The following is a 16,078-nucleotide window of genomic DNA, read 5'->3' on the forward strand; positions in this document are numbered from 1 at the left end:
GTAAAAGGAATGTGCCTATAGATAAGAGAGAAGAGGCTGTCAATTTAATGACTCTATCTGCATCCAATAAAGAAAAATAATCACAAAGACGGGTAGTCTTGTATTTGGAAGATCATAAGAGTTTAGATAAAAGCTCATGTACTGAGTGGAAAAATGAGTTCTCCTGAATTTGAAAACAGTTTCTTAAACCCTATGCCAGTGAGTTACAGCCTAAGTCAATTGAAGTTTGAAGATAACTGTGACCACAGTAGTGATTAGTTCACTAATTGTTTCTTGCCTAAACTCTCTGCAAGTAGCTTATTGCCATTATCCCTAACATTGATTAATGTGGTAAAATACAGTTGAAGTATTGAAAGTATTTGCTTTAAAGAGTGTTTTATCAGTTGAACTAGAAGAGTTTTATTAGTCTAAATAAAATATGCAACATTGACAGTAAACCAATGATACTTGAAAAGCATATTAAAAGCGCTTTTTAGAATCTTAGTCTCAGAGTCAGAATATTTGCTTTAACCACATCCTCAAGTTAGTGCTTGTGTGCTACATTCCCCACTGCAATCTTCAATTAATATACATAACAGTGTAACTAACAATGTTAGTCAAAGCTACAATGGCTAAGCTTAACCAATTGCCCTACCTCTGTTACAGTATATAACTGGATGAACATGATATGTTTTCAAGTAACTGTGCTATAATTCTGAAAGTACATATTTATAACTACACAAATTCTTCCCTCTTTTTGCAGTTTCTTAAGATGAGGCAAATCAGTCAAGAAACATAAGACATATGGAGTAAAAACTAATGTCTTAAGTTGGTCATTAGAATTCTGGACATAAATTGAGCTTAGCACAGCTTTTTTTACCAGTTCAGAATATGGTAGAAATCAAAACCTTAAAAGAACTACTTTTAGAAGTACTCTACAAGCCCAGTCATTAAATATGCACTGAAGTACCATCTGCAAATTTTATAAGTAGTTTCTATGAGAATATTAGTAAATACATACAAATTAACATCTACAATGTTTAACCTTCCAACATATTTTGTTAAACACTAAATTAGTTTGAATAAATTACTAACAATAAAAAAAAATATATCCTAAAAAAAATATGAGCTTATACAGATTATAAATTTATCTTTAATGAGTTTTAACAGAGTCATGTGAGATTTTTAGAACTGAGCAAATGGTAATTTAAGTACCAGAATATCTCAATACTATGTTTGTAATATTGTGATAAATTGTAACTCAAATTCTGAGTGATTTTGTACACATACATTGTAGAAACTTTACAAAAGAGTTAATCACGATTTATTCTTTTCATTTGTTGTCTTCGCCATTTGATGACAAGGATAGATGTAGGTTTATTTTTGGAACCTAATTATTTAAAAAACAACTGAAAGTCTCAGAATTCAGAATATTTCAATTAAGGTATCTGTTTACTTACATTTTAAACTATAAATGAGAAAAAGTGAAAGCATTTAAAACGTTCTAAATATGTAACTATAATTCATTTGCATAAGGAGTCAATTTACATTAATTTATCCTTTTTCTTTCAACAAAACTTCAGAATAAAATAGTTCCATGTACAATATCTCTAAGCAAAACTACCCCAAAGCATTAACACAGTTTTTTAGTTAGACTAAAATATTACACATGTATCCATAAACCTGCAACTTTGAACAAAATAAAGTTACATCATCTGGAAATGCAATTATATATCACAAGTTATACTGTAATAATTGATAATCATTTCTATGAACAAATTCTCTTATAATAGTCTAGAATTCCAGTAATTTGATCAGATTCTAGTGTGCTCCAGGTAAATGATGGTGTAAAAATATCTAGTTAGTATGTGGATTTACAGAGAACTACTGTCGTTGAATTTACCTAAAGTAGAAAGTGACTAGGTGGGGAGGACAATACCTTCCACTGGTCTGTAAAGGATTGTGAATCCCTGTAATATTCCATGAATGCTGTCCAAAGATGGAGCTTCCCACTTGACTAGGATTATCTCTGATGTTAAAGGTGAACACTGGAGGTTTCTTGGAGGTTCGCTTGGGACTGGTAAATGCAGCAACTTTTAATTTAGCTTACTAAAACAATTTTGAGTATATTGATATGTTTTGTTCACAAAAATCTTGTAAGGCAAATACAATTGCATATGTTTTTTTAGAAATGTGTCTTAATTAACAGGTTGCTTGAGTAAAGTATTATTAATAATTTTTCTTCTTCAAATAAAAGATTTCATGAATGACTTGAAACAAAACCCCTTATTAAAAAAAAAAATTCAGCATATCACAAAAATATATGATGATTATTTAGATTTCACCTAAACGTTGTAATTTGTTTGTTTCTAAAATCTGATCTGTCTGATGACATTTTGATTTCTAACTACATATAGCTTCTAGAATTCTGTGTTTGATTATGTTTGATTATAAATAAAAGTTTAATATAGTTTGTATGTTGGATTTCAGGAAATTTAAATACCTGATTATAAAACAAAACATAAATGAAATTTCTTGATGTTATTTTGAAATGTATCATTTTACTTTCTGACAAGTTAGTGATGTGTGGAATATGGCTTTTATTACCAATTTAAAAGTTTTTTTTTGTACAATTATGCAGTTTCTATACTTAACTTTAATCCAAAATTTGAGTTTCTTTGCCTGTCATTTATGGATTTTATAGGATCAATAAAGAAACCATTTTCATTAGAAAAAATAGCAGAGAAACTTGCTTTAAATGTTGCACATCTTAATTTTGATACTGTATCTGTTTGTTAGCCACAATCTAAACAGCATTGTTTAAGAAAATATACAGTTTTGTTGTTAAAAGTAATTTCATCATATTGTCATCATTAAGATGCACACCTACATGTATAAAAATTTAATATTTTTGTTGTAAATTCTAAGTTTGAATAAAGACTGAGTGATGAAGGGTATTATACACCAATACAGTGAGAAAGTATTCACAAAAATTTGTATACCAACCATCTTCCAGTGTTTGAACCACCACCTCATCAGAACGAGGTCCAGCACCCACTGCATTGTATCCCTGGACTAAGATGGTATAAGTTGTGAATTTTTCAAGTTGTGACAGTAGTACCTCCTGTTGAGTGTGCTCTCCTACCTCCAAGTTTTTATACAGGTAAGGAGAATCAGAGTTATGTATCTTATAGCCTACATAGTACCCTTTCAGTGGCCCATTCCATTGTTCTTTTTCTGGTGGCTAAAGTGAAGAAAGTTAAGTTTTTCTGCATTTTAAAATATTATTGAATTTGATAAGTAAAATTACATTTCATATATATTCTGTGAAACAGATTTACAAACTTGTCAAAACACATCTTTTAATATGTTGAAAGGTCCAACTGTAACAAATGTGTTCATACAAACTTACTACTGATTCAAATGCCTTCTCCCACAGTTAAGTCATTCGTTTTTCTAATAATATAATTTGCTACAGTAAAAATGAAGTTTCCACTGGTATCTATGTGTACATTTGATATGTACATATTGAAGACATATAAAAGTCCAAAGTAATAAGTAATTTCTTTTTGTTTTTCATATACAGTGGAGATAACATGAAAGGTATATGATGCTCCAAAACAAGCCACATAAAACAAAGTATTTTACATCTTAATATGTACTGGGCTCGTATCAGTTATATTTAAGAAATTTCACTGATGATATTGTATTTTTATAGCCTTAACATTTTCAGTACTCTGTTTACAAGATTAACCATTTATAAAATAGCACTTACAGTCAAAGAAATTTTTTTCAATAGTTATGATAAACATCATGAGTCTATGATATTAATTAACATAACAAATATGTTATTTCAATGCATCACATCACACATTATAAAATTCAGTATATACTAAACTGATAACTTCACCATGTAAAAACTCTATTTGTTATTTGTGCTGCTATCCATATTAATGAGTTATCAGAGAAAATTATTATGATAAGTTTTTGTGATTAATAAAAATGGCTAGTCATAGTACTAAATCATAATAATCTTGGTCATTTCTTGCCATTAATGTGTGACATTCTGACATCCATGTGTGCTTTATTTGACACAAAGCTTTGTCACTAATCTTTCCTATTTTGTATATGAGATACAAAAAATGTATCCAGTACACAATGATACAGGTTCAAACTAAATACTTCATGGACTCCCTTTTTAATATAAAAATTATGTTTTAAACAAACATATTCACACTTGATGACATAAATAATGTTTAGAGGCAACAAGAGACCTGCTGGTCCATTTTGGCTGTCCCATCCTCTAAGCCAAACTGAAACTATTAAATAAAAAAAATTAAAACTAGTCCTTATAATTTATATATCTATCAAGCTTTCTTTCAAATTCAGTAAAATTTATTGCCTCCACAACATCTGAAGGCAACCCACATCACAGACCAACCATCCTATTTGGAAAATAAAGCTGCCTTAGCAGAAGACAGTTTCTACCTTGCCTAAATCTATCATTTTATCCTCTAGTTCTATAATTATTGCTGTTAAGTATAAAAATCGACATATAAACATTATGAATTCCTTTAAATACTTAAATTAGATCTTCTCTAACTCTTCGTTTTTCAAGCAAAAACAATTTTAAGGATCTTAATCTCCCCCCCCTATGACAACCCTTCTATTCCAGGCACTATTCTAGCAGCCATTTTCTGAACCCTTTCCAACAATTTAATGTCTTTCCTAAGGTAAGGAGCCCAAGACTGAACACAATACTCCAAATGTGGCCTAACTAGTGACCTATACAATGAAATTATAACCTCTCCAAATTTGTATTCAATATTTCTGTGGATACACCTAAATTCCTACTTGCTCTTCTATTTGTAACAGCACACTACTTGGATGACTCAAGAGACTGATCAACCATTACACCAATATCCTTTTCCTCCATGCCACTCTTAAGGTTATCCATCCTAATTATAGTTATAATTCAAATTATGATAACCCACATGCAGTATCTTTCATTTATCATAATTAAAATCTACCTGCCATTTATGAGTCCTTCTTAATAAATGATCTAAATTTTTTTGTAAAGCAGCAGCATCCTCTCCACAGTTATTAAAAACAAAGACCTTAATATACTCTGAAAATGTAAGTAATTTATTGACTAATCCTTGTTCGATATTTTTGATGCACAAATCAAAATGAGCAAAGGTCCTAAGACAGAGCTCTGAGGTACCACATTTATGACATTAATCCAATTTGACTAAACTCCATTTGTATAAACCCTTCACTTTCTTGCATCCAGGCACTGTTCTATCCAATTTACTAAATTATTTTCCACACCTATATAGACACATTTTTCTACTAGTATTTTATGTGTCACTTTGTCAAATGCTTTCTGAAAATCCAAATACACCAAATCTACACCCTTACCCACACCTAAATATGCAGTAACATTTTCAAAGCTTGTCAAAAGAATGTTAACACAAACGTTTCTCTTAGTGGAACCAAGTTTATCATACAATAAAGTTCTAAACTTTGTGAAATGCCTTTGTAAAATATCTTTCATCAGACTTTACAAAACTTTTCCCTTAACTTATATGAGATTAATAGATCTATAATTACTGGGGCAACTTTTTATTACCTTTGTTGAAGATAGGAGTGACATTAGTTAATTTTCCATCTGTTGGTACTTGTCCATTATTCAAGGACTTACAAAATATTGTGAGAAGTGGCTTGCATATGCAATCCTTGACCTCCTTTAAAACCTTCAGGTAAATATTATCTGGCCTAGGAGCCTTATCATTCTATAAACTTCCTAATTTTATTTTAACAAGCTCAGAATTTATGAAATTGCCTTGTTCAACTTTGTTTTCATTTATCAATTTTTCAAGATGAGGAATACTGATTAACTGTTCATTAGTAAAAAACTGATAAAAAGCCGACTTTAATAATCTAACCTAATCATTTAATAATCATCTTTTTTTTTGTCATCCCTTAAGGTTCCTATCCCCATCTTATCACTTTATTTATTCCTAATGTACTTTAAAAAATCCTTACTGATAATTTTATGTTTTCAATTGAAATTAATGAATGCCAAAATTTCATTGTTGTCAATCCCTTTCATTATATCTCTTGTTCTGTCAGTTATGTCTTCCACCTATGCTCCAGAGTAGCATAATCTAATTCATTGTTCTCTCTTTATTATGCCAATGACTATACTAACAACATGCCTTGTCAAGGAGTCACCTATAACTATAACCTCTTTAAGTTCATGATCCATATCCTTCTCTATTCTTTTTAGCTGTCTCTCCCTCCAATAGTTTCTCATCTACATAAACCAAAGGCTGAAATATGTTGCTTAATAGTGTATTTAAAATTAAGTTCACTACTTTTAATCCTTTCTAACTTGCTGAATGTTACTGTTGATCTTAGCTGATGTCTCCCTTGTATGTAAAATCTCAAGCTCCTCTTGAAGTCTTGCTGTCGTTTCTCACAGTTTATACTTCTCTTTACTAACTTCTTCAACTTTAATTAGGATAACCTCCAACCTTTCCTACATCTTGCAAACTCAACATGTAAATGGAACATTCTCACTATTAGCTTCCTTAAAAGTGCATAGTAGTTTAGAGTTCCTACAAAAAAAACTCATTTGTTGCATCTATTGCACCTAACAAACTGGGAAAGCTTAACCCCTGAACTAGGCTTAATCATTGTATTAATATTAATGGTTAGTCATAATACTGAATCATTACAATCATGGTCATTTCTTGCTGTTAATACTAGCTGATATCTATGTGTACTTTACTGGACACAAAGCTTGGTCATCAATGTTTTTCACTTTCTGTACACAAGATACAAAATCAATATTCAGTACACAATGATGCAGGTTCAAAACTAAAACATAATTAACTCCCTTTTTCATTTAAAAATTATCTCTGTTTTAAACAAATATATTCATATTTGATTGCAAACAGGAAAATAAGATTAGAATAAAATTAAGTCAAATCAATTTTAAGTGATATAACTGAGAAGTTGGTAGAGTATTCAAATTCTTGCAGTTTAGACTTTGCTCTTTCTAGTTTCCTGTAATAATCAATCTGAAAAAATAACAGAGTTGTGGTAACAGTAATGCTCTCAAGTTTACGTCTTGTTAGAAAAAAATGGATAAATGAAAAGAATGCAATGATTTTGCATCAACTCTCAAACTTGTGTTTTGTTAGGAAAAACTATCTATTAAGAAAAAACACAATGCTTTTGTATCAACGGAAAGGCTTAGATAACAGTGCCACTTGAAAATTACAAATATTGTTAAGGATAATAAGTTTAATAAATTAGTTTCTGTGAAGTAATAGTACAGAAAATTTAATAGCTCATTAAAATTACAACCCATGTTTGGTACTATAGTTGTATAAATTGAAATTGAAATGAATCTCTTACAAGAATGCATTGCTGTTAGTCCACCTTAAATCTTATTCTTTAGAGCAGCTTTAATTACAACTTTAGTGAAAAATTTATCACTGTAAATATAAGAAATTCAAAAGTAAAATCATTTCGTCTTTTTCATTACGTTAAATATTCTGGTCTCAACAAAGAAATTCATATTAAGAATTGGTATTAGGTTGTTTAGAAATAAATGCCGGAATTCTCATGACGGTATTTAGAAGCTAAATACTGAGTAACTTATCATTGATTGGTTGGTTTAATCCAACATTTGTCACTTACAAGGTGTCTTAATTGTCTGCTGTTTCAACTTCACTTAGAGTAAAATTTGCAACCCTCAAGGCAGCATGGACAAGAAGAACTTTCATCTGATTTTCCTCTACAACATTAAACTTGGATGAAAAGCTATTGAAACTACATGAAATCTCAACCAGGCATTTGGCTATGGATCTGTTACTGAACGTACAGGTTTTGACATGGAGATGAAAATCTTGAAGACCACAAAGGTCATGGAAGGAAACCATCCTTAAATGAAAACACATTAAGGAAAGCAATTGAGACAGATCCTTGCACAATAGTACATGAGCTTGCATAAAAGCTAGGCACAAGCTAATTAAGCATTGCCAACCACCTGAGTGTGATTTGAAAGACAAAAAAGTTGGATAAGTGGGTTCTGCATGAAGTGACTGAAGATCAACAAAACCTGCATTATGAGACTTGTAAAAGATGATCCTCCAAAATTTTGAATGAATTGTGAATCGAGGTTCTGCCTCATCCACCTCATTGCCCAGACCTTTCCCCTAAAGATTTTCATTTTTTTCAAGCACTTTGACAACTTTTTGAATAATATATGCTTTCAAAACCAGGCAGCTGCAGAATAGCCTTTCAGGGAGTTCACTGACCATAGAAACTCTGATTTCTACAGCACAGGCGTAAACAGCATTGTTACACATTGGCAAAAGTGTGTTGAAGCAAATGTTATTACTTTGATTAAAGCATGTTTTACAATACTGGTTTATACTTTTCCAAACTACAAAGAAAACGACATTTATTTCTGGACAACCTGATATTTAACTTTGGCAAGTAAGTATACATTTATTTTCTCTTCAGAAAATTTCTGCATAAAAATTTGATTTCTATTCAAAGTACCAACTTAGCTGATGGAATTGAGGTAGTTTTTTATACCTAATTTATGTAATGCTAGATTTACTTTTGTTTTTATAAATACTGTTCTTTAGTTTTCAGTTATTTGTTTTCTATAGTCTACCAACTGTTCTAGAGCTAAATTACTCTTACTATCTTTACTGCTAAGTTTAACATCACCAAGCAAATTTGGTTTGTTTTGAATTTTGTGCAAAGCTACACCAGTGCTACCTGTACTAGCCATCCTTAATTTAGCAATGAAAGACTACAGGGAAGAAATGTAGTCATCTTCACCCACCTCCAACTCTTGGGCAACTCTTTTGCTAATGAATAATGACCATCATATTATAACACCCACACTGCTGAAAATGTGAATATGTTTGGTAGGATAGGGTTTCAAATCTGTAACTCTCAGATTTCAAGCCAAGTGCCTTAACCACATGACCATACTGAGCCACACCAAGAGAGAGATTCTCATTTCCTTTTGTTATGAGTACAACCCATTTGTAAGTTCTTGTTGAGTATGAATCAGTAATAACAAGGTATAAATAAGTGAAAAAACAAAAAATTCATAATACATTTTTATCAATAGAGATGATACCTTTAAAACTTAAGAATGTTTATTTGTTTGTGGTTATAACAATACTATGTATCAATGTTGAGAAAAATTGGTTTAGGTAAGTACTTTCATCAACCGATAAAACTTATAAAAGTAAGGGTCAAAAAGAAAATCTGTTCAGGATACCTAAATATTTTTACTGTGTTATTACTATACCAATTTAACTAATTGATATACACTACATGGACAAAAGTATGTGGACACCCAACCATCACACCCATCTGTGCTTGTTGAACATCTCATTCCAAAACCATGGATATTAATAAAGAGTTGGTCCCTCATTTGCTGCTTTAACAACCTCCACTCTTCTGGGAAGGCTTTTCACCAGATTTTGGAACATGGCTGCAGGGATTTGCTCTTATTCAACCACAAGAGCATTGGTGAGGTTGGGCACTAATGTCGAATGAGAAGGCCTGGCTCACAGTCAGCATTCCAATTTATCCCAAATGTGTTAGATGGAGTTGAGGTCAGGGCTCTGTGCAGGCCAGCCAAGTTCTTCCACACCAACCTCAACAAACCATGTCTTTATGGACGTCATTTTGTGCATGGGGGCATTGTCATACTGAAACAAAAAAGGGCTTTCCCCAAAGTGTTGCCACAAAGTTGGAAGCACACAATTTTCTAAAATGTCATTGTGTGCTGTAGTATTAAGATTTCTCTTCACTGGAACTAAAGAACCTAACCAAAAACATAAAAAACAGCCCAGGACTATTATTCCTTCTCCACAAAACTTTACAGTTATCGCTATGCATTCAAGCAAGTAGCGTTCTCCTGGCGTTCGCCAAACCCAGATTCATCCGTCAGACTGCCAGATAATGAAGCATGATTCATCACTCTAGAGAATGTGTTTCTACTGCTCCAGAGTCCAATGGCAATGTGCTTTACACCACTCCAGCCGATGCTTGCCATTGTGCATGGTGGTCTTGGCCATGGAAACCCATTTCATGAAGCTCCTGATGAACAGTTCTTGTACTGATGTTGCTTCAAGAAGCAGTTTGGAACTTGGTAGTGAGTGCTGCAACTGCAGAAGATGATTTTTACATGCTACGAGCTTCAGCATTTGGTGGTCCCATTCTGCAAGCCTGTGTGGTCTACTGCTTTGTCGCTGAGCTGTTGTTGCAGGGCAGAAGTTTGATGAGTTGACTTGTTAGAAAGGTGGCATCCTATGAGAGTGCCACATTGAAAGTCGCTGAGCTCTTTAGTATGACCCATTCTACTGCCAGTGTTTGTCTATGGAAATTTCATGGCCGTGTGCTTGATTTTATAGACTTGTTAGCAATAGGTGTGGCTGAATTAGCCAAACCCACTAGTTAGAAAGGGTGTCCATATAATTTTGGCCATATAGAGTATATAGAAAGCCAAGTGTCAGTTGGTCAGTCAGTCAGTCATACTCAATTTCTCTGAATTTAGAGAGTTACACAAATCCAATTCTACTTTTTATCCTACAATATTTCCTCTTTTGATTGCTCACTACCATTTTGATTGAATTTATTCAGTAACAGAGGTATAAATAGCTTTGACACTTTTTCTTCTATTTAAAAGTCTGTAAATGAGGGAGTTCCCAGGACTAGATCAGGCATGGCACTATGTGTGCGACACCACATCATTATAACATCAAGCTAGGTACGATCCAAATTGGAAAGCCAGAAAGACTCCTGTGATTGAAGACACAAATATGCACTTACATCCTCTTAATGTCCATTAAAAATAATTCAGATATTAGTGAAAATTTATGCTTTGGAATTACTACAAAAAAGACTTTGTTAAAACAGACTGAATATGGCAAGTATCTATAGGATAGAAGATGGCTTTTCCTTAGAAGATGAACATGTGTGGATGTAATTACATGGTCAAAATATGTTTTAATCTTTTATCCAAAGGAACCAATATGTAGGGAATTCAGGAGCAATATGTAGCATGGTCCTAAGAAAGTTTTATATTTATTTTGTGTATTGCTAGTTTTACACAGAGTAGCTTTTGTTTCCATTGGTTTCCTGTCATTTTTGATGGGCTTTTATGCTGGTTTATGCATAGATTTTCATACAGCTCATATTTCAATAAATAACATCAATGCCTAATTTTCAAATGAATATTATTTATGTCACATACCAGATACTGATATACATAGATTGTAAATGAAATAACAATTGAATAATATAATCAAAAGAGTTTATCTTTAGGTTAAGTTGACAGTTATCTTTAAAACCATTACAAAAATTGTGAACTATCTTGTTTTAAAGATATCGAGTTTTGAATTAGCACTATTTAAGTAACATTTTCTGTTGAATTGTGCATTACTAAATATTGGAGAGCTTAAAAATCAAGTATGAGTTACTTGATACTGTATTAACTTAATATGGTGGAAAGTTATTAACTGTATGCAATATTTATGATTATAACTTACTCTTTAATAAGTTAAAACCCATAGAGTTTTATTTGTTTTAATTTTTAATAAACATGGGACTTTTATACACTGAATTGCCTATATGTTATTTATTAACTAAATGCAAAATGCTTTTTTGATTTTTTTTTGTGATAATGTAAACCACCAAACTTAGTCTTTGAAAAACAACACCGTACCTCCTAAATAAGGAGTAAAACAAACAAAAAAAGTAATAGAAAATCTTATTATTTATGACATGTGGCAAGGATATGTACATTTTTATTTAATTCAGTTACCTGTATCATAGTATTAAGAATCTCTGCATTATGTCCAGTTAAGTCTAGTTTTACAAAGAAATGAAAAGGATATCTTTTTGCTTAATTCCTAGCAAAATTCTTTGGATTATGAAAAATAATAGCACTCAGTTCTCATAATTTCAAACTATAATCAAGTTTCTTATTATTTGAATGAAATAGCAGTCAGTTAGGTATCTGGAATTCAAGGCTTTATTGTGTTGATAATGAAAAAATGTTTATTTTATTTCCCCAAAATGACAGATAGCTCAGGGTTTAGAAGATTAACATTTCATAACTGATAATAAAAACAGCCTTTAGAGATTTCCAATGAAACAGATAATTTTTGAAACTCAAACAAAATAGTAAATAGCCAAATTTCTTTTTTGAAAAAACAAATACACCACAGTCCAAAAACTGAAACTAACCTGCCAAGTGACCCGAATAGTTTGAGAATCCAAAGCATTAGCCTTCACTAATTTAGGAGGGCCTCCAGGAACTGAAGTAGAATAAACCAGAACTACAAGTTAATGAGCTTGCAAACTCAGTAGCTTTATAATAACTGATCCAAACATTATGTATAAATACATTAAATCTGTACAACCATGTTATCATTATAAAAAAGTTATAATTTCAATTTGATGACAAGTAACTAATTATTTGCTGAGAAGTTATTTAAAATACTCAGTTAATATTTTTGAAATTTTATTTGAATACGATTAAGAACTTTTGTTTTTAAACTTTATTTAATCTGTTCAAATTTGTTTAACATAGTTGTACAGGCTTTTTTAAAATAATATTTCAAACTAAAGATAGATAGTTTCTTGAAATATTATTTAAATCTAGTTTAATTCCATTAATTTTACTAATTAACAATGTTATACAAGGGACAAAAGCAACATGATATAACCTAGTATTTGATAGAGAGAATTAGAAGATGTGTCTTACCTTCTTCTGCCGTGATTACCGACACCATTTCACTAGGATGCCCAATTCCAATGTTGTTCTCTGCTCTTACTCTACATCTGTATAACTGTGCCGGCCTTAGTCCCATTAATTCAACTGTGTTCTCAATTTTGTCCACTGTTAGGTTAATGATCTGATGTTGCCAGTCTTCAAGTATAATAAAAGTTTATTTAGAGATAAAACTAAAATAGAAATTTATTTCAATTGTACAGTATAAACTTTGTCATACACATTATTTTATGAATGTTTCTTTCCTTAAAATTAAGCAAAAAAATTACTCAATGAGCTATCTGTGTTCTGCCTACCATGGATGTTGAAACTCAGTTTCTAGCATTGCAAGTACACAGACACACCGCTGGGAGGGGTGGGGGCTGAATGCTTCAAATATTAGAATATTTTCTTGATATGTTATTTAAGACAAAATAGAAGTTTCTAATGTTATAGAAACACAATGAGTTTATGCACTGTTTTGGACCCTATTGATGTATGTGGTTACCAACATCTCACTGAATGCTACTACATCAAGTATTTTAAAAACTGTAAAAAGAATACAAATAAATAAATTAGATTTCATAAAAATAGCAATTATACTAGTGACCAAGTTAACAAGTCCATTAAAGTATGTATAAGAAATGATATAATGACCTTGGCTTGGTGAGCATTGTACAAGGTATCTTGTTACATTGCTGTTTCCATTGAATGGAGCTGACCACCCTATCCTTGCTGAGCGACTTTTCTTTTCTAAAACTTCAATTTTTCTTGGAGAATCAGGTGGTTCTTTAGAAAACAATATATAAAAAATGTCTTTCACTCACATTCATCACCATAGACATATAATACAATATTTGAAAAAAAAATCTTAATTCTAAAAATTCATTATTTCTTACTGATTATAATTTAAGCATACGTGAAAAACTGACATGTAATTCAAACATAATAAAGGTTTATATCAGAAGATACTCACTGCCAACACCACAAAGATGGATGAGTTGAGCACAGCTTAGGATTATGTTTAACTTTTCAACTGCTATATTAATGTGTCATGTGTGATGTTGCTGGGCTGAATAAAAGTAAAAAGTTGAAATATTTCATTCTAACTGAATAATTAAAAATTATGCTTAATATAAAGTCGTTTATTGGTAGAAAATGCACAAATAATATTTTCATTGTAGTTATTGTTATTAAAAAGTTTTGGAGTTGATGATATTCAGCAAAACATGGAACAATATACAATGTCACATCACACACAAAACATGGAACAGTACACAATGTTACATTACACACAAAACATGGAAAAATACAAAAATGCTACACCACATACAAAACATGGAACAATACACAATGTTACATTGCACACAAAACATGGAACAATACAAAATGCCACACCACACATTAAACATGGAACAATACAAAATGCTACACCACACATGAAACATGGTACAATGCACACTCCTGGATCACATGCACGTATCTGAACTCATATTTTTTGAACTATTACTGCAAACATGACAGTACCTTCTTCTATTCTGAAGCTGCTGGTAGAATAAAAATGGAAAATATATTCTGTAAGGTATAGAGGTCTCTCTATTGTTGATGAATTAAAAACCCTTTCTCGTTTCCTTGATGGGATTTTTTTGTTGTATTTTATTAGTAAATGTTTCACAAGTTGTAGCTGAAAGGCCTACAGTAACGTGTAATCAGTTTAAGTCATCAGATGTAGAGTATTGAATCTAACAAAAACATATCAGTACAATAAAATAACTTATTATACCATTTCAATGCCTTTCTAACACAAAAAATTGAGCTTAGCTTCATATCTGATCTATCTACAACTTCCATATTTTTATGCATTCTAAAATATATCTTGGTTTCTTTATTTTCTCACCAGTGTGATAATCTTTCTTTCCAGTTTAATTTGTATGAAAAGTAGACAACATAGAAACTTCTCACTTGTCTATCCATTTCAATGCAATCATTGAATCAATGTACTTGGCTTCAACTTCACCTTTTTCAGTTTAGCATTTAGGATTTGTAATTCTTTTCTCTGCTCTTTGACAGTGACACAGTAGTTTGTTTTGTTTTGATGTAACCAATTAAGTAATAACAGGTTTGTGTAACAACTGTAAACATACACAGAGTGAATTTTACTGAGTAAGGCTCCAGAAATTTTGTTAGTGTATCTTCTGAAAATCCTAGGGAGTTTTGAGAAACCAGATTAATCAACCAATACAAACTACAGACCTCAATATAAAACCAGTTTCTACAACGCAGAAAAAAAAACATAATGCAAAATTGATTCCTTATTGAAGAAATATGCTGCATGAACCCATGCTGTCCTTTGAACAAAATCAAACTCTCATCAAAGCATTGATTTTCAAATAAACATATTATTTCTTAATAATTATTTTAGTATGCACTATTACATTCCTTCTCTTGTAAAGATTTATGTTCACTGTCTGTTACAAAAGTGCAATAAATGATAATCAAGAAAAATCTATCCCTGGACATAATGCATTCAAAAAATGGCTATAAAAACAGATTTTAGCACCATTTGTCTTTTTCCAATGTTGCAGGTATGAGTGTTCACTCATTCCAACTATTTCAAAATGAATGCAGGTGAGATAAAATGTTGAAACATTTCACATGAAGTTCTGTTTTTGTCAAACGTCTTACTGTGCAGTCCAGAATTTGTTGTCAAATGTGTAACTCAAATTCGCATTCAGTTTTCAATGAAAGTAATTTCATTTTTTATTAGTTGCTGCCTTGGACTAAATCATCGTTTTTGATGTTGATGCCACAGGTATGACACAGGACACAGGTATGAGGACCTTCATTGCAAATGTGGTGGTTTTGTATGCATAACATTCACTTTCATATTAATTTTCACTGCTATCTGTATGTTCCTTATCCATTTAAAATTCTTAATATTCCATCAAATTATATTCAGGAGTTGTAAGTAACTTAAAAATATTATTTTCTTTAGGAGCACAATACTTTTTCCTTCTGCTGTGAATTGTTATGATTGGGTACATTCTATCTATACTTGAACAACACAGAAATAAGACAGTACAAGTGTTTAGAACAAAGCAGAAGAAACAAAACATTTACTGGGCTAAAGGAACAACAGATGCCAAAACCAAACAGCTTCTCAACTGAGTTTATTTAGTAGAAGCAATGATTGACAGAAAACTAAAATCATGTATACTAAATCAGAGAATCACAGGAAATTATTTGCAAAATCAGTGTACTCAATAAGAACAGTTA

The 16,078-nt window shown here is 31.4% G+C and overlaps 1 protein-coding gene across 1 annotated transcript in view; it reads right to left on the bottom strand.

Moving 5' to 3' along the window:
* LOC143225248 (cell adhesion molecule Dscam1-like) overlaps nt 1–16,078 on the bottom strand; it is a 234,562-nt gene that overhangs the window by 97,848 nt on the left and 120,636 nt on the right. Inside the window, exons 16-20 of the mRNA XM_076454314.1 lie at nt 13,460–13,591; nt 12,797–12,961; nt 12,277–12,347; nt 2,986–3,223; nt 1,919–2,056 (exon numbers count right to left, since the gene is read on the bottom strand). Coding sequence (XP_076310429.1) covers nt 1,919–2,056; nt 2,986–3,223; nt 12,277–12,347; nt 12,797–12,961; nt 13,460–13,591 — 744 coding nt within the window. The remainder of the gene's footprint in view (nt 1–1,918; nt 2,057–2,985; nt 3,224–12,276; nt 12,348–12,796; nt 12,962–13,459; nt 13,592–16,078) is intronic.

This window comes from Tachypleus tridentatus, chromosome 9 (assembly GCF_004210375.1).
Source record: "Tachypleus tridentatus isolate NWPU-2018 chromosome 9, ASM421037v1, whole genome shotgun sequence".
NCBI lineage: Eukaryota > Metazoa > Arthropoda > Merostomata > Xiphosura > Limulidae > Tachypleus > Tachypleus tridentatus.